Source organism: Salmo trutta, chromosome 24, assembly GCF_901001165.1.
Source record: "Salmo trutta chromosome 24, fSalTru1.1, whole genome shotgun sequence".
Lineage (NCBI taxonomy): Eukaryota > Metazoa > Chordata > Actinopteri > Salmoniformes > Salmonidae > Salmo > Salmo trutta.
In genome coordinates, this window is record NC_042980.1 from 17,932,285 (window position 1) to 17,951,290 (window position 19,006).

The 19,006-nt window shown below is 41.4% G+C and overlaps 2 protein-coding genes and 2 long non-coding RNA genes across 6 annotated transcripts in view; all 4 read right to left on the reverse strand.

Annotated features, from left to right (window-relative positions):
* Nucleotides 1-629: 629 nt before the first annotated feature.
* LOC115160837 (uncharacterized) lies at nucleotides 630-2,755 on the reverse strand. The gene is made up of 2 exons (XR_003869123.1): nucleotides 2,718-2,755; nucleotides 630-2,488 (listed from the first exon to the last, which is right to left on the reverse strand). It is a non-coding gene; the product is annotated as an uncharacterized LOC115160837 (long non-coding RNA).
* Nucleotides 2,756-2,784: 29 nt separating this feature from the next.
* Nucleotides 2,785-4,668, reverse strand: LOC115160838 (uncharacterized). Its single transcript, XR_003869124.1, has 3 exons — nucleotides 4,412-4,668; nucleotides 2,947-3,116; nucleotides 2,785-2,814 (listed from the first exon to the last, which is right to left on the reverse strand). It is a non-coding gene; the product is annotated as an uncharacterized LOC115160838 (long non-coding RNA).
* A 5,272-nt stretch (nucleotides 4,669-9,940) lies between these two features.
* LOC115160840 (protein ADP-ribosylarginine hydrolase) overlaps nucleotides 9,941-19,006 on the reverse strand; it is a 30,448-nt gene continuing 21,382 nt past the window's right edge. Inside the window, exon 5 of the mRNA XM_029711314.1 lies at nucleotides 9,941-10,517. The gene's annotated coding sequence lies outside the window, so the exon portion shown is untranslated. The remainder of the gene's footprint in view (nucleotides 10,518-19,006) is intronic.
* Nucleotides 10,469-18,011, reverse strand: LOC115160839 (protein ADP-ribosylarginine hydrolase). Of its 3 annotated transcripts, none has more exons than XM_029711311.1 (4): nucleotides 17,950-18,011; nucleotides 14,563-14,916; nucleotides 11,462-11,825; nucleotides 10,469-10,974 (listed from the first exon to the last, which is right to left on the reverse strand). In XM_029711311.1, exons 2-4 carry the CDS (start codon nucleotides 14,885-14,887, stop codon nucleotides 10,560-10,562), a joined length of 1,104 nt encoding a protein of 367 aa, XP_029567171.1. In that variant the 5' UTR covers nucleotides 14,888-14,916; nucleotides 17,950-18,011; the 3' UTR covers nucleotides 10,469-10,559. The 3 variants fall into 3 exon arrangements, with proteins under 3 accessions (XP_029567171.1, XP_029567172.1, XP_029567169.1); XM_029711312.1 differs by lacking the exon at nucleotides 17,950-18,011 and adding an exon at nucleotides 15,149-15,351 and having other exon boundaries at nucleotides 14,563-14,913; XM_029711309.1 differs by lacking the exon at nucleotides 17,950-18,011 and adding an exon at nucleotides 15,149-15,347.

The window sequence follows — 19,006 nt, forward strand, 5'->3', positions numbered from 1 at the left end:
TGACACATTCCACATCCTTATAATCCTAAGTCTGCAATGTCAATAAAAATATTACATTCACAACTCTAGCTCCGTGAAATAAACCTGCTAATATTTGCTTTGAGGAGGGTGCTCCTTTCCTCTCTGTTCTGAGTTGAGGTGTAAGTCTCCTGTCTGTGTGTGTGCATGGAACATGCAATCTAGGAACGTGTGTTTTTGTTCCATGGAACTGCAGAGGGTGCCTGTCAGATTCAATTTCACACTCCCCTGTAAAAACCCATAACGGTCTGGCGTATATTGTTGACATGAAAAGCGGTGGAACATTTCTCATGTTGTCTATCCAGTTTTTCAAAGATAAGACTAACACCTTGACAATGGTTCTCATTTTTCTAAGACAGCCTATTGGGCGATTCCACGCCAGCGGCAGGGGAAAATATTTTTGGTATCTCTGATTGTTCTGGCAATTCTCACATACATGCCTGTGTACATGCCTGCTGTAAGACCCTATGATCTGTGAAACGTACATGATACAGACATCTTGGTGTCATTATACTCCTTACAGTGTGCTCTAAAATATGGACTATGTCTTGATTGTGAAATAAAACAAAATGCACATTCATTTACTCAACATAAAAAAATATTCTCAAAACTACCCTTTCTGAATTTGTTCATTTGGTAACCATGTCATAACAGCTGACATAACTTGTCATAACACTTCATAACCCATCAACACACTTCATCACACTCTGAGCAGAGACACAACTTTCTCCAAAAGAGTCTTGGTGCCGCACTTATCTACTCTCACTCAGATATATGAACATGGCATAAGTCTCAAACTCGGATACCTCCTTTTTATTTTGCTCATACGTTTTTGTGTCAACACCTGCTACCATCTAGCCGGTTAGATAGGTTGCAATGGAGCCCACTTTGCCTGGAATAGCTAACAAACGTTTCCAGCGCTGTAGAAGCTGTGTTTATTACTCTCGTCTGGGAAAATATCGACAATCCATCATTCCAATGCGGAAATTGTTTGCTAGTGGAGGATTACAGGAATGAGGTGGCTATGCTTAGCAAGCAAACCTTAAATCTGCACAAACATATGGGGAAAACGCAAACTGGAACTTTCTCATTCTCAACTCCCGTTAATGGATGCTGCTCGGGCCTGATGGATGTTTCCTCGCCTTGTCATCCGTCCCTATCAGAATGGCCTGTGCTACCTCGAACTTGCCTGCCAAAGAAGTTGTCTCCATCTCTTCCATCTTGTAGTGAAGTAGATGGAGAACAGCAAGAAGATTTTTCCAATCAACGCTGGTCCCATGTCACAAGTCGTGGAAACCGAACGCAGCGGCCTGCTGCTAAGCTGACGGGAGTGACTGCGAGAGGTTCGGAGCAGATTGACATAAGGAATAGTGTCACTGCACTGGTGCCTGATCTACATACGCCTTCATTGCTGGGATTGCCTGTGTCTGCGACAGCGGCGCTGACTCCACCTACGCTGACTCCAACTACGCTGACTCCAGCAGCGGTTTCATCGTCGAGTTCGGCTCCTTCCCTCGCTCTGGATCTGACAGGGCACTGCCTGCTGTGGGAGGTCTGGACCTATCGCAGGGAGCAGCGGGCGTACGCTATCCTGCTTCTCATGGGTGCTAAAAAAGTGCTAAAAATAAACCCATGTTAATATGATATGTGTAGTTTAAGAAACAAGGTTCATGAAATCAATAATTTGCTGGTAACTGATTACATTAAAATTCTGACAATCTCTGAAACTCACTTAGATAATACCTTTGATGATACCGGGGATACCGGGGAAGCAATACATGGTTATCTACAGAAAATACAGAAATGCCAAAAGGTGGAGGTGTTACCATTTATATTCAGAACCACATTCCTATAAAGCTTAGAGAGGATCTCATGTTAAATATTGTTGAAGTAATATGGCTACAGGTTCATCTGCCCTACCCGAAGCCTATTCTGCTGGGAAGCTGCTACAGACCAAGAGTTAACAGTCAGCATCTGGAAAACTTGTGAAATGTTTGATAATGTATGGGATATCAACAGAGGTATATTTTCTGGGTGACTTAAAGGAGATATCCCCATTTTTCTTGGCGTCTTACAGTTGTGCAATTTGTCAAGTTTCTGTGCTAGCTGCAATAGTTCCAACCTTGTGAAATTGTTTTATAATAGCCAATGTATGTAAGAAAGTATTTCACATAGTAGGACATCTAACATCTTGCTAACGTCATTCATTGTATGCGCTGGTTGCGTTGGACAATGTTGATGGCAGTCCGACTAGCAGGGCAAGAGGCAGGGGTAGAGGGAGAACCAGGGGCCCTGTAGAATTCTGTAGTGCAAAAACTAAATGAAACCGCTTCTTTCAAATTCTGTCATTGTAATGTACTTGGTGTAAAGCGGTTTGAATGCATGTGGGTCGTTACCTGGGTGTCTCACAGGGTTGCTGAGCTGTAGGAGGTTTCTGGAGCTCCTGCATGGTCTCGAGGTTCACCCAACGCTGGGGGGGGGGGGAAAGAATGAGGAATGTGGAGGTTTAGTATATCGATACCGCAGTGGAAACTGGTGACTTTTGAGGATGGGAGACCCATGGCATAGGCGTGGAACGCACTGAGACGACAAAGTGTGTTTAAAAAAATCATCAAAGACTAATTATTTGAACCTAAAGAATTTAATAGAGACATTTATAGTACAATATTATGGGGTATGGGAATGAGGGGGCTACTTACACAGTGTTGGGAAGAGATCACAGCAGTGATTGAATGAGGGTATGAGGCATGAGTTGAGGTGTTCAGAGGCTTGACTTCAGTGCAGGACAGGATTTGACTGGGAAGACAAAACAGTAACACACTACACAGTTAGACAAAAGAGCTAAGAATGAGTTAGTCCAAGCAAGGAGTAAAATCATTGATGTGTAATAATGTGATTGTGCTTGTGTATGTAATTGACTCGACATACAGTAATGAGAGAAAATGAAGAGGGGCACTCAGTGCTTGGAGAGGAAACATTCAACGTGCCAGTGGATGAGTGGACACATGAGATGTGGCTTCAGTTCATGTCAGGAGAGAGTTGACATGGTAGTGGAGTAGTCATCACCTCTTAAAATCAGGGAACAGGAGGAGACTTAGCTGGAAATACAAATAGTAGACACATTCCATTACAGCAGCGACATTGTAGGTTTGAACTACAAGTTTGTCCATGAAGTTAAACTCCTTATCTGTTAACCTAACCAGGAAAACTCTAGATCCTATAAGGTATGACAGTGCTTAATCAGTTAAAAAAAAGTTTTTTAAGGGCTATGATGGGACCCGTTTTTCCTAATAACTAGGCAAGTCAGTTAAGAACAAATTGTTATTTACAATGATGGCCTAGGAACAGTGAACTGCCTTGTTCAGGGTCAGAACGACAGATTGTTACCTTGTCAGCTCGGGGATTCAATCTAGCAACTTTTCGGTTACTGGTCCAACGCTCTAACCACTAGGCTACCTGCCGCCCCAATCAGGTCACATGGTTTTAAAAATCTCCTGAAAAATACTCCTTGCCCTGGGGGATGAAAACCCTGTCAAACTGCAACAACCTGTTACTTGTCCATATGAATTATATTTAGACTAGATTAAGGGGGGGATTTCCTCTACCCAGACATCGAGACAACTGATAGATAATAGAACTCACAGGGCTGAGCTTGCTTTATACATTATGCACGCCTATGCAACTTTAGGCTTCATAAAAAATCTGCTGTCATCACTATTATGTTGTTTGAAAACATATAGACAGCCTAGCCAGCCCAATTTTGAATATAAACCAAATTTGAACACATTCACATTTTATCCTGACACACAAATGAACTATAAATACATAACGTTACCAATTAGTTTACCCTGACCAAATGGGCAGGGCACATAGGCTGTATGCAGCTGCTCTTATTTGTAGACTACAGTTGATCAGAATGAAACATCGTCTCGTTTCCATCCCATACAGCATGTCAGATCTCTCATGTTTTGGTGTAGCGTAGGCTACTGCAACATTTATGGAATTAGGTTTTGCTTGGGTCTGTCCGGAGTGATTGTGTTATCATCTTTGCTAAATAAATAAATACAGGTGTAAAGTGGAAAGCTTACTTGAGCGCACACGGAAAACATGCGCTGCACCAACCTCTCTCTTTAATCTAACTTTTAATGGATGATGCGATGGAAGCTTTAAATCATTCTGAATTGATTTCAACATCCCAGAAAAGACAGTCGAAAGTTCCATATGTTCAGCAAGTAAAACATCGTAACGCGCAATTACCACTGCAAGCTCATTGTAGTTGCCCTTGTTAGCGAAACTTTCCCTCTCGTTGTGTCCTTTTAAAAGCCAATTCTTGCATGCCCAGAAACGCAGTGCTGTTGATAAGCCGCTTGAGAACATCCCTGTTTCTTCTTACTTTCTCGTTGTGTTGCGCATTTTGAATACGCAGACCTTCGTCATGATCGATGTGACTTGTTCCCAGAAGCTTGAATCTGATGTGGGCATTTATATGCTCCCTGCTTTTGTTTTGCTGAATGATCAATGTTCTTCAGGTCACTGTACTCCCCCTTTCGCCCAAGGCTCAGACTTTCCAAAAAGCAGGCTTGGCCTGCAATACAAGCGGCTTGATGAAAGCCTCCCTGTTAACCAGCTATACTTTAGATAACATTTGGTATTGAACGCCCTCACCTTTCATCCTTGTTCACGAAACTGATTTAAGGCAGAGGTTGACCCTCGGTTTTAATTCGCACCTTTTCCGCATACCCCAGAGAATGAAATGGGTTCTTCAACAAAAAGTCAACATTTTCAGTAGCTTTGGCGTCGAAAACTGCACACTTGAGCTGCTAGCTAGCTAGTTAATTGAAATGAATTGGCTAACTGGACACCCACAAAGTTATAAAACCAAGAAAACAAATTATAATCTACCACCTCCGTTTCCTGTATTTTGAAGAAATGAACTTGAATTGAATAATATCCCAAAATTGCTCAACTATCACTTTTCAATCTCTATGCAATAATGTCACCAACTCACCAAGCTTCTCAACATATATAACCCCCCCCTCCCCCCCTCCCCTCCATAATGCTCTGCGGCACAACCCCAATACATCATTCTCTGATTCTAATCATATGATTGTATGGACAACATGTCAGCTCATACTGCAAAAGCTTTTACTGGTTGGAGGTCGTGGCCAAAAGTTTTGAGAATGACACAAATATTAATTTCCACAAAGTTTGCTGCTTCAGTGTCTTTAGATATTTTTGTCAGATGTTACTATGGAATACTGATGTATAATAACAAGCATTTCATAAGTGTCAAAGGCTTTTATTGACAATTACATGAAGTTGATGCAGAGTCAATATTTGCAGTGCTGACCCTTCTTTTTCAAGACCTCTGCAATCCGCCCTGGCATGCTGTCAATTAACTTCTGGGCCACATCCTGACTGATGGCAGCCCATTCTTGCATAATCAATGCTTGGAGTTTGTCAGAATTTGTGGGGTTTTGTTTGTCCACCCGCCTCTTAAGAATTGACCACAAGTTCTCAATGGGATTAAGGTCTGGGGAGTTTCCTGGCCATGGACCCAAAATATCAATGTTTTGTTCCCCGAGCCACTTAGTTATCACTTTTGCCTTATGGCAAGGTGCTCTATCATGCTGGAAAAGGCATTGTTCATCACCAAACTGTTCCTGGATGGTTGGGAGAAGTTGCTCTCGGAGGATGTGTTGGTACCTTTCTTTATTCATGGCTGTGTTCTTAGGCACAATTGTGAGTGAGCCCACTCCCTTGGCTGAGAAGCAACCCCACACATGAATGGTCTTCAAATGCTTTACTGTTGGCATGACACAGGACTGATGGTAGCGCTCACCTTGTCTTCTCCAGACAAGCTTTTTTCCAGATGCCCCAAACAATCGGAAAGGGGATTCATCAGAGAATGACTTTACCCCAGTCCTCAGCAGTCCAATCTCTGTACCTTTTGCAGAATATCAGTCTGTCCCTGATGTTTTTCCTGGAGAGAAGTGGCTTCTTTGCTGCCCTTCTTGACACCAGGCCATCCTCCAAAAGTCTTCGCCTCACTGTGCGTGCAGATGCACTCACACCTGCCTGCTGCCATTCCTGAGCAAGTTCTGTTCTGGTGGTGCCCCGATCCCGCAGCTGAATCAACTTTAGGAGATGGTCCTGGCGCTTGCTGGACTTTCTTGGGCGCCCTGAAGCCTTCTTCACAACAATTGAACCTCTCTCCTTGAAGTTCTTCATGATCCGATAAATGGTTGATTTAGGTGCAATCTTTCTGGCAGCAATATCCTTGCCTGTGAAGCCCTTTTTGTGAAAAGCAATGATGACGGCACATGTTTCCTTGCAGATAACCATGGTTGACAGAGAAAGAACAATGATTCCAAGCACCACCCTCCTTTTGAAGATTCCAGTCTGTTATTCGGACTCAATCAGCATGACAGAGTGATCTCCAGCCTTGTCAACACTCACACCTGTGTTAACGAGAGAATCACTGACATGATGTCAGCTGGTCCTTTTGTGGCAGGGCTGAAATGCAGTGGAGATGTTTTCATTTCTTCATAACATTCTGGAGTATATGCAAATTGCCATCATACAAACTGAGGCAGCAGACTTTGTGAAAATTAATATTTGTGTCATTCTCAAAACTTTTGGCCATGACTGTAGGTCTATGGAAGGGGGTGAGGCCTACGAGCCTCCTAGGTTTTGTAATGAAGTCAATGGACACAGAGGAGAACAGAAGCTAGCTGTTCTCCGGCTACAACATGTGCTACCAGAGAGTGCTGTTGAAGTTACTCTTGACCTTCATTGCAAAACAGTGTGTTTTAATCAATTATTTGGTAACATATTAATATATTTAGTATAGTTTAATCTAAAAAGGATAACTTTTTTTGTGTTTCACTATTTTTATGAAATTTCACTGAGGAGGATGGTCCTCTCCTTCCTCCTCCGAGGAGCCTCCACTGCGATACTATGAAATTATAAAAAGACAACTATTAATTGACTGCATTGGTATCATCTCCTACAGGGTTTGTTGTAACTCACTCTGAGGTCTGATGTAATTCTACCTGATATTCCTGCCTTCAGTTTTTTACTTACCTAGCACTCTTCTCACTTGTGATTGCACAAGTTCCTCAGTTGTTGGTGGAGGAATAGGGGTTAGGAGTCCAAGTCTTCGGGCGTTAGGGTTCTTCTCCTTGGCATCCCTCCACCAGATTCCAACCGCTTCCTCAAAATCTTGTATTGGAGGTCCGGAATGTATCCATATGTCTTCTTTGTCTCTAGTGAGTAGACACTCCAATGTTTTGCTGTTTTTTTAATACAGTCTTCTATAGCAAAAACCAACATCATTTGAGAGTATGCATTGTTATAAAATAAATCAATTACTTTCAAGGACAATTAGTAAGGTCACAGATCTTGCAATCTGAGTTCAACAGAACAAATAAGGTTGTGCATTACTTCCCTCAATGGTTTAGAGAAAGGAGTTTGGATGGGTTACAATACACTGCAAATACACTTACAGTTGAAAGTTTACATAAACTTAGGTTGGAGTCATTAAAACTCGTTTCTCAACCACTCCACAAATTTCTTGTTAAACTATAGTTTTGGCAAGTCGGTTAGAACATCTACTTTGTGCATGACACAAGTAATTTTCCCAACAATTGTTTACAGACAGATTATTTCAATGATAATTCACTGTATCGCAATTCCAGTTTAGGTACACTAAGTTGACTGTGCCTTTAAACAGCTTGGAAAATTCCAGAAAATGATATCATGGCTTTAGAAGCTTCTGATAGGCTAATTGACATAATTTGAGTCAATTGGAGGTTTACCTGTGAATGTATTTCAAGGCCTACCTTCAAACTCAGTGACTCATTGCTTTTGATTTTCCCATGATGTCAAGCAATCAGCCAAGACCTCCAAAAATGTTTTGGAGACTTCCACAAGTCTGGTTCATCCTTGGGAGCAATTTCCAAATGCCTGAAGGTACCATGTTCATCTGTATAAAGAAGAGTACGCAAGTATAAACACCATGGGACCACGCAGCCGTCATACCGCTCAGGAAGGAGACGCGTTCTGTCTCCTAGAGATGAACGTACTTCGGTGCAAAAAGTGCAAATCAATCCCAGAACAACAGCAAAAGGACCTTGTTAAGATGCTGGAGGAAACAGGTACAAAAGTATCTATATCCACTGCAAAACGAGTCCTATATCGACATAACGTGAAAGGCCGCTCAGCAAGGAAGAAGCCACTGTTAAACAGACGCCTCACAAGTCGTCAACTGACAGCTTCATTAAATAGTACCCGCAAAACACCAGTCTCAACATCAACAGTGACGAGGCGACTCCAGGATGCTGGCCTTCTAGGCAGAGTTCCTCTGTCCAGTGTCTGTGTTCTTTTGCACATCTTAATCTTTTCTTTTATTGGCCAGTCTGAGATATGGCTTTTTCTTTGCATCTCTGCCTAGAAGGCCAGCATCCCGGAGTCACCTCTTCACTGTTGACGTTGAGACTGGTGTTTTGCGGGTACTATTTAATGAAGCTGCCAGTTGACGACTTGTGAGGCGTCTGTTTCTCAAGCTAGACACTAATGTGCATGTTGACTTGGCCCATGTTGACTTGATACAATGCTTCCAACAGTTGTATGAAGTTAGTTGGATGTCCTTTGGGTGCTGGTCCATTCTTGATACACACGGGAATCTGTTGAGTGAGAAAAAACAAGCAGCGTTGCAGTTCTTGACAGAAACCAGTGCGCCTGGCACCTACTACCACACACCATTCACAGGCACTGAAATCTTTTGTTTTGCCTATTCACCCTCTGAATGACACATACACAATCCATGTCTCAATTGTCTCAAGACATAAATGTCACATCAATAAGGAATCATAGCTTTCACCTGGATTCACCTGGTCAGTCTATGTCATGGACATTCTTAATGTTTCGTATACTCAGTGTATTTTCTTAGTCACGTAAAGTGACACAGGATGGTCATAATGCTTCTTGACAGTATCAAAGTGTATTTTCTACAAGTAATTTAAAATATGAGATTTTTTTTTGTTGAAAAAATGTACTGAGTACAACAAAGGATTTACGAAACAAACTTTCAAACGAAAGCAAACTTCTTGGCAGGGAAATAAAACATTTAAATCACTGTGGGTTTGACACTTATGTAGGTGTCATAACCAGCTATAAAATAATGCAATATGTGTCACAACAGCTGTAAATATATGGGTCATGACAGTATGATACTAAGTGTCAAGTAAAGTGTTAGTGTTCATTTTAAGACCATATTGTTTGGAACAATCACCTTTCCAGAGTGGGCTCTATGCTAATTGAAGGTGTGGTCAATTTTACGATCAGCACCAACACAGTGAATAGGAAAATGGATTCAAAGAGAACTCCCTCTGCTGGTGACTTGGTGAATGTGAAATCCTAAAGGGGGACTGTAATTGGTTAATGACCTATAATGTAAACAATGGGTAATTTCATTAAAAGTACCAGAGAGCCCACTCTGGAAATATTACATTACAAACAATATGTCTAAAAATAAGCTAAATTAAAAAGGATAGTTTTGAGATACTCATATTTTTATATTGAATAAATTAATGTGAAAATTTGTATTTCAGAATCTAGACATACAATACGCCATATTTGAGGGAACACTATATGGAGTATAATGGCACCAAGATGTGTCTGTATCATGTACAGCTCACAGATCATAGGGTCTTAATAGATCTAAAAAGGGCCTAAAATGGCCAATTAAACATCCTTCCTCCCAAAGAAGTTCCTTTGTGAGAACAATCTAGTTGCCACAAGAAAAGGGCAACCAGTGAAAAACAATCATCATTGTAAATACAACCCATGTTTATTTATTTTCCCTTTTGTACTTTAACTATTTGCACATCATTACAACACTGTATATAGACATTTAAAATTACATTTAAAATGTCTTTATTCTTTTGGAACATCTGTAATGTTAATTTGTTATCATTTCACTTTTGTTAATTATCTATTTCACTTGTTTTCCATGCCAATAAAGACCTTAAATTGAAATGTAATTAATTGAGAGTGAGACAGCAAAGAGAGTTTCAAGAGTGATTTGTTAAGTTACACTGCCACCCTCTGGTCACCACTGTACTTGTAGAATTAATTTAGTGTTCGTTTAACATCAGGCTAATCAGAAGTAAAACATTTCCGTTTTTACACTCTGCCATAGCTAAAATGGTACAATAATAGCACAACAACTGTAGCATCAATGTATGTTAGTGAAGACTTGATTATAGGCTGGAAATAAGTAAAAAATATTGCCATTACAGAAAATGTTTGTTATTATACAGAACATTCTGGCTCCATCTCCTAGTCAGTAGGTAGACTGCAGTTTGAGATCATAAATACGCTATAAATCTTTCCAGATCCAGTCATAATCTTTAAAAATATGCAATAAAAACCAAGGGATGCAAAATTAGTGTCAAAAAAGTTTAAGTAGCTGAAATTACAGATCTACAGGATATGTAATGAATTTCACCTTTAACCATCTATTGGTTTAATTTACATCACTCTTTCTCAGTTCCAAGAGGTTTTCCCCTGAGCTTGTATAGCCGTTGCCCTAGTTTGGATAGCCTGTCACGGTACTCAAGCCTCTGGTAGTTGATCTCTGGCACCCCTCTGAAGCCGAACAGTGCGCCCCACCAGGCAGCAGCGATCACGGCCGTGGAGTCGCTGTCCCCGCCATGGAAGAAGGCATGATTGGCCAGCTCAACCCAGGAGTTGCCTGCCCTCAGGAGGGCATCGTAAGCTATCATGGGAGCATCATGCCCACTGGCACCACCACAACCCTTGAAGCTCACCGCCCTATAGAAACTCTCCCTCTCCTTCACTCCGTAGGACTCTGGGAACTGAGGTTTGCTCTTTCCATCCAGAATGCCTCTCTTTTCTAAATAGGATTTCCACTGAATTCCAAAGTAGGCCCTGGAAAAATGAGATTAGTCAGAAGCAGATGAAACTTACACATCATTCTACTTTGTAAACCCAGGCATAGATGTAGGAATTTAATTTGGCATGTATTGTCGCAGCAAAATAATTCCGCAACAACAGGAATTTATCGTTTAGCCAATAATGTTACGTGATCGGTGATTAGGCTATCAGCTGGTAAAATGAGGATACATAAAAAGTGGAATACTGTTAATATAACTGGGTGTTAGTGCAGTTTTCTGTGAATTTACATAAACCATGAAGCTCATCTGCACTTCCTGCAGCGCAAGAACATTGTGTGAAGTGTGACATGCATACAATCAAACAAAGGAGGCTGTTGGGCAGAGATATAGGAGTACAGGCTTACTATAATGGTTGGAATGGAGTGGTATCAAACATATCAAAGACATGGAAACCATGTGATTGACACCGTTCCAGTCCGCCCACCAGCCTCCTCTGCAGCCAACCACAACAAAGGCCTCACCAGTGCTCCATGTTCAGCTCCACACAATTGCCTGAATGCCTGACGTACTCCTTGGCTTTGTCCAGGACCTCCATGAGACTGTGTCCCCAGGCCTCCACGGGCAGGGTGCCCCTCACTGCGTAGGCCGTGAACAGGGCTGCAGCCAGGGCTCCCAGGTAGCCTGTGGGGTGGTGGTGGGTCAGACGTCCACTCTCCACACTTACTGCTATCAGCAGGTGCTCCTGCTCAGGGTCGGGGAAGCGCAGGCCGATACACATGGCCCTCATGGCTGCCCCACACCCTCCGCCCCTCTTGTTGAAGGGAATCTTAATGTCCTTGTCAGTTCTCTGTCTGTGCCTTGCAACGCTGTCCATGCAGGTGATGCCTACAGCGGAGACAGAGAGAGTATAATTATTGAATTGAATGAAGATCAACATGTGGGTTTAAATGTAATCTACGAAATCCCCAAAAGTCATGATTTTTGATGATAGGGCCATAATCACTAACTAGTAATGCTGCATACTCCAATAAATGGTAAAATCTCACCTTTCTGGTAAAAATTGTTATAAATTGCTGTCACCTTTGAGGACTTACGCTCAACTGCACAGTACAAATATGATAAAAAACATGAAAGTATGAAATATTTATGATGTACACTTGAAGTCAGAAGTTTACATACACTTAGGTTGGAGTCATTAAAACTCGTTTTTAAACCACTCCACAAATTTCTTGTTAACAAACTATAGTTTTGGCAAGTCGGTTAGGACATCTGCTTTGTGCATGACAAGTAATTTTTCCAACAATTATTTACAGACAGATTATTTCACTTATAATTCACTGTATCACAATTCCAGTGGGTCAGAAGTTCATATACACTACGTTGACTGTGCCTTTAAACAGCTTAGAAAATTCCAGAAAATGATGTCATGGCTTTAGAAGCTTCTGACAGGCTAATTGACATCATTAGAGTCAATTGTAATTGTAACTGTGGATGTATTTCAAGGCCTACCTTCAAACTCAGTGCCTCTGCTTGGGAAAAGCAAAAGAAATCAGCTAAGACCCCAGAAAAAAATTGTAGACCTACACAAGTCTGGTTCATCCTTGGGAGCAATTTCCAAATGCCTGAAGGTACTACGTTCATCTGTACAAACAATAGTACGCAAGTATAAACACCATGGGACCACGCAGCCGTCATACCGCTCAGGAAGGAGACGCGTTCTGTCTCCTAGAGATGAACGTACTTTGGTGCGAAAAGTGCAAATCAAACCCAGAACAACAGCAAAGGACCTTGTGAAGATGCTGGAGTAAACAGGCACAAAAGTATCTATATCCACAGTAAAACGAGTCCTATATCGACATAACTTGAAAGGCCGCTCAGCAAGGAAGAAGCCACAGCTCTAAAACCGCCATAAAAAAAGCCAGACTATGTTTTGCAACTGCACATGGGGACAAAGATTGTACTTTTTGGAGAAATGTCCTCTGGTCTGATGAAACAAAAATAGAACCGTTTGGCCATAATGACAATCGTTATGTTTGGAAGAAAAAGGGGGACACTTGCAAGCCGAAGAACATCTTAACCGTGAAGCACGGGAATGGCAGCATCATGTTGTGAGGGTGCTTGCTGCAGGAGGGACTGGTGCACTTCACAAAATAGATGGCATCATGAGGGAGGAAATATATGTGGATATATTGAAGCAACATCTCAAGACATCAGTCAGGAAGTTAAAGCTTGGTCGAAATGGGTCTTCCAAATGGACAATGACCCCAAGCATACCTCCAAAGTTGTGGCAAAATGGCTTAAGGACAACAAAGTCATGGTATTGGAGTGGCCATCACAAAGTCCTGACCTCAGTCCTATAGAAAATGTGTGGGCAGAACTGAAAAAGAGTGTGCGAGCAAGGAGGCCTATAAACCTGACTCAGTTACACTAGCTCTGTCAGGAAGAATGGGCCAAAATTCACCCAACTTATTGTGGGAAGCTTGTGGAAGGCTACCCGAAACGTTTGACCCAAGTTAAACAATTTAAAGGCAAAGCTACCAAATACTAATTGCGTGTATGTAACTTCTGACCCACTGGGAATGTGATAAAAGAAATAAAAGCTGAAATAAATCACTCTACTATTATTCTGACATTTCACATTCTTAAAATAAAGTGGTGATCCTAACTGATGTAAAACAGGGATTTTTTTACTAGGATTAAATGTCAGGAATTGTGAAAAACTGAGTTTAAATGTATTTGGCTAAGGTAAATGTAAACTTCCAACTACAACTGTATTTCCTATTCAACAAAACTGTAAATTATAAAATGACTATAAGATTTCAAATTCATTATAACTGTAAAAGACATGTGGTTCAGTTGGTAGAGCATGGTGCTTGCAATTAGTTTCCGACAGGGGAGCAGTATGAAAAAAATAACAAAATATGAAAATATCTGCACTCTACTGTAAATTGCTCTGGATTAGAGTGTCTGCTAAATGACAAAAAATGTAAATGCAAAAATATTTGTATGTGCAGGTTTTCTAAAGGTCTCTCTTGATCAAAACATCTGCCCCCATCTGTGAACGTCTCACAGAGCTCTAGATTGGCTTCCAGAACTCGTTAGGAACGCACCTTTCATTGCATGCTAATATTGTCTGTCTATGACAATAGGAAAGTGATTATTTTAGATGAATGGCTATAAATTGATCTCTGAATGTGCTACCATGATGAAACCACACTCTCCTGCTGTGCTACGATGTAACGCTCACAGGCATGTGCTTTACCTGTGAGGTAGGATTCAGCCAGGAGTTGATGGACAGTCAGAAGAGCGAATTAAATGGTAGAAGGGACATCCCAGCTTAAAGTAGTTTCAGATTTCACATCATACGACACACAGGCTCATAAAAAATACTACTGTGTACGTGGGAACCAGGGCTATTGCTCAATGCAAGCCGTTTCGATCTACGGTGGTCACAGATCGATTTTTAGTGTAAATGTCAGTCGGAACCATGCAAGTCCCCTATATAGGGGACTTTATATCTAAGTTAAGTGTACTGTGCCCAAGTGTGCAGAAATTTTTCCATTTGCAACTCATGTTAACACAACATGACACACCTCATAAAGGAATATTAACTGTTACATACCTGCTGCTCTTCCACCCATGTCTGTCATGCTTACAATGTACTTCTCCACCAGGGCTCGATACAGCACAGGGAGGGATGCCCCTTCCCCCTCCCCTACCTTGACCAGAGCATCAGCTGTAGCCAGGTGCATGACGGTGTCATCACTAACAGGGAAGTCTTTGGCATTCAGCTTCTCTAGACCTCCTCTCTTCTGAACTTCGTCATGTATTAACATGCCATCCTTTTCAAATTCCCAGATACCATGGTTGTAGCCCAGGGCATCTCCTACTCCACTTAGGACCATGCTGGCCTTGTACCTCTGTTCAAGGGGGACCGTGTCTGACATGGCGAGATCTGGTTGGTGTTCAATTACTTCTGTAAGAGATTCCATTGGATCATTGACTAATTGAATGTGACATTGAATGTCAATTAATATAAAATACAGAAAAAAGCTGTTGAGACGAGATATGAGGCTGTCAACCATAATGAGAGTCACTGAACCATCAATGATCAAAGACAAACATCACAGAATGTAGAGATATGAATGTATTGTGTAGAATTATCGAATGTACACAATACAAATCGAGCTAGTGCAGTAAATTGATACCTTGTGCTGGTGGTTGATCTTATAGACTTATATAGGCAGAACTTGAGTGTCGGTTTCCCTCTGTCTTTCTCTTCCTGTAATTCTGTAATTTCCCTTTTGCAGTCTCCACCCCCTCTCAGCTCCATAAAAGGCAACAATGAGTTTTGAAAAACACTTCCTGGATTAGGGCCAATGGGATTGTGAATGTGAAGTTGCAATTGCCCCATCTTCTGGAAGTAAATGGGAAAGTCATAGTTTATAGACTATTGTACACTTTCCTCATGGTCTATTCTAAAACGTTATGCCGTTTAAAACATTTATAGGTTATTGTTTTTGGTATAATTTGACCAAGGATAGCGCCCATGAAGACCACATTTTGAATTGTACATTCAAATTAAACTGACAGCGTGTCCTCATTGTAAAGAACCAAGCTGACATCTCTCAGGAGTGTTGTTAAGGTCAATCCGAGAAGGATGAAGAAGAGAGACATTCTACACGTTCATTTTTTCTGGTTCATACAGTCAATGAACTAAGCAGACCAAACCCAGCTGCTATCCTATTGGTGTCTATTGGAGAGCCACCCCTTGCTTAAGCAGACTGAAACTATGACACATTACTTTCAATTGTTAACAACCTCAGTAAGACATCTTTATTTATCCACCTTCTTTGGGTGAATTCCCCCAGACCACAGGAAAACCCCAAAATGATGTAAAATCTTGGTTCAACCAATGTCATCAACAAACAAAGCTTATTGATAATGTTACAACATTAGTTTTAAATCTTATGGTATATATATCTTGATATAAAGTGTATACCATTCATATTGTGAACTGAGTGTACAAAACATTAAGGACACCTGCTCTTTCCGTGACATAGACTGACCAGGTGAATCCAGGTGAAAGCTATGATCCCTTATTGATGTCACCTGTTAAATTCACTTCAATCAGTTTAGATGAAGGGGGAGACAGGTTAAAGAAGGATTTTTAAGCCTTGAGTCAATTGAGAGATGGATTGTGTGTGCCTGCCATTCAGAGGGTGAATGAGCAAGACAAAAGAGCAGGGTGTAACTCAATATTAGGAAGGTGTTCTTAATGTTTTGTGAACTCAGTGTATATCTACATTTTGGTAATGGAAGTATGCTGGTCCCTTGCAAAAACAAATCGAATCAAATCAAATTGTATTTGTCACATGCGCCTAATACAACAGCTGTAGACCTTACAGTGAAATGCTTACGTACAGGCTCTAACCAATAGTGCAAAAAAGGTATTAGGTGAACAATAGGTAGGTAAAGAAATAAAACAACAGTAAAAAGACAGGCTATATACAGTAGCAAGGCTTTAAAAGTAGTGAGGCTACATACAGACACCGGTTAGTCAGGCTGATTGAGGTAGTATGTACATGTAGATATGGTTAAAGTGACTATGCATATATGATGAACAGAGAGTAGCAGTAGCGTAAAAAGAGGGGTTGGCGGGTGGTGGGTGGGACACAATGCAGATAGCCCGGTTAGCCAATGTGCGGGAGCACTGGTTGGTCGGCCCAATTGAGGTAGTATGTACATGAATGTATAGTTAAAGTGACTATGCATATATGATAAACAGAGAGTAGCAGCAGCGTAAAAAGAGGGGTCGGGGGGGGGGGGGGGGGGGGCACACAATGCAAATAGTCCGGGTAGCCATTTGATTACTTGTTCAGGAGTCTTATGGCTTGGGGGTAAAAACTGTTGAGAAGCCTTTTTGTCCTACACTTGGCACTCCGATACCGCTTGCCATGCAGTAGGAGAGAACAGTCTATGACTGGGGTGACTGGGGTCTTTTAGGGCCTTCCTCTGACACCGCCTGGTGTAGAGGTCCTGGATGGCAGGCAGCTTAGCCCCAGTGATATACTGGGCCGTTCGCACTACCCTCTGTAGTGCCCTGCGGTCAGTAGCCAAGCAATTGCCGTACCAGGCAGTGATGCAACCAGTCAGGATGCTCTCGATGTTGCAGCTGTAGAGCCTTTTGAGAATCTGAGGACCCATGCCAAATCTTTTTAGTTTCCTGAGGGGGAATAGGCTTTGTCGTACCTTCTTCACGACTGTCTTGGTGTGCTTGGACCATTCTAGTTTGTTGTTGATGTGGACACCAAGGAACTTAAAGCTCTCAACCTGCTCCACTACAGCCCTGTCGATGAGAATGGGGTCGTGCTCGGTCCTCCTTTTCTTGTCTGACATGGCGAGATCTGGTTGGTGTTCAATTACTTCTGTAAGAGATTCCATTGGATCATTGACTAATTGAATGTGACATTGAATGTCAATTAATATAAAATACAGAAAAAAGCTGTTGAGACGAGATATGAGGGTGGGTATAATTTGATGAACGTTTCAACAGGAATCTGTTCCAAAAACGTAAAGTAAAAGGTTGCCAACCAACAACGCATACAAACCTAGTTAACTAGCTGCCAAATAGGCATCAACTCACCACGTAGCTTATTCTTAATGTTTGTCCATAGGCAACCAGAGTGAGGACAGACAATTTTCGGAATAAACGTGATGAGTGAAAAACGCAATGAAATAGACCACTGCCTACCCGGTATCTTATTCTGCCGCTATACAACTTTGTATGCGTTGTTTTTTGGCAACCTTGTTATTTCCGAAGTTTTTGGAATAGATTCCTGTTGGAACGTTCCACAAATTATACCCACCCGAGATATGAGGCTGTCAACCATAATGAGAGTCACTGAACCATCAAAGACAAACGTCACAGAATGTAGAGATATGAATGTATTGTGTAGAATTATCGAATGTACACAATACAAGTCAAGCTAGTGCAGTAAATTGATACCTTGTGCTGGTGGTTGATCTTATAGATTTATATAGGCAGAACTTGAGGTTCGGTTCCCATCCTCGGAATATTCAGTTTCGATTGTGCCGAACCCAATCCCTCCCAGCTCCATACGCATAAACATTTCAACCACGACGAGCCATGACAAACACTTCCTGGGAAATGGACATTCGGATTGTGAATTTGCAATTGCCCCATCTGCTGGAAGTAAGTTGTACACTATCCTCACGTCTATTATCCACTTTATGCCGCATAAAACGTGTATAGGTTATTGTTAATGTTAGACCAAGGATACACACTTTGAATTGTACAATGAAATAGTTAACTGTTGATTAAACTGAGTGTGTCCTCACTGTGAAAAACCTAACTGACAGCGTCCCTCAGGAGTGCTGTTACGGTGAATCAGATAACGATGAAGAGAGACATTCTACTCGTTATTTTTTTCTGCTTCACAGTCAATGAACTAAGCAGACCAAACCCAGCTGCTATCGCATTGGTGTTTATAGGAGAGCCACCCTTAAGCGGACCGAAAAAAATCTATTGTGAACGACCTCAGTAAGACGTATTTATTTATCCTCCATCTTTGGGCGAATTCCCCCAGACCACAGGAAAACCCCAAGATTATGTAAAATCCTGGTTCAACCAATGTCATCAACAAACAATTGTTTTGGAGCTTATTGATAATGTTACCAAATTAGTTTACAATTTATGCTATATATCTATATAAAGTGTAAACCATTCATATTGTACACTGAGCAGTGGCGACCCATCTTTCAGGGCAGGTGGGGCTTTGAAAATGTATTATAATTGTTTTGGGTGGGGTGGGTGGTTGCCTGTTTTGCATGTTATTTGGCATTAATATGAGTCATATATCAGTTTGCAAACAATGTAAAAAAAAAATATATATATGTGTATATATATATATCATTGAGTTAATAAAGCCGCACACAAACATGGTCTCTTTATTTGTTTTCTTGAGTAAGGCAGCTCCAAAATGCAGGTGTTTCAGCCTAGCTCAGTGCTTTCTATGGTGGTGGGGGAAGCCAGCAGAAAATAC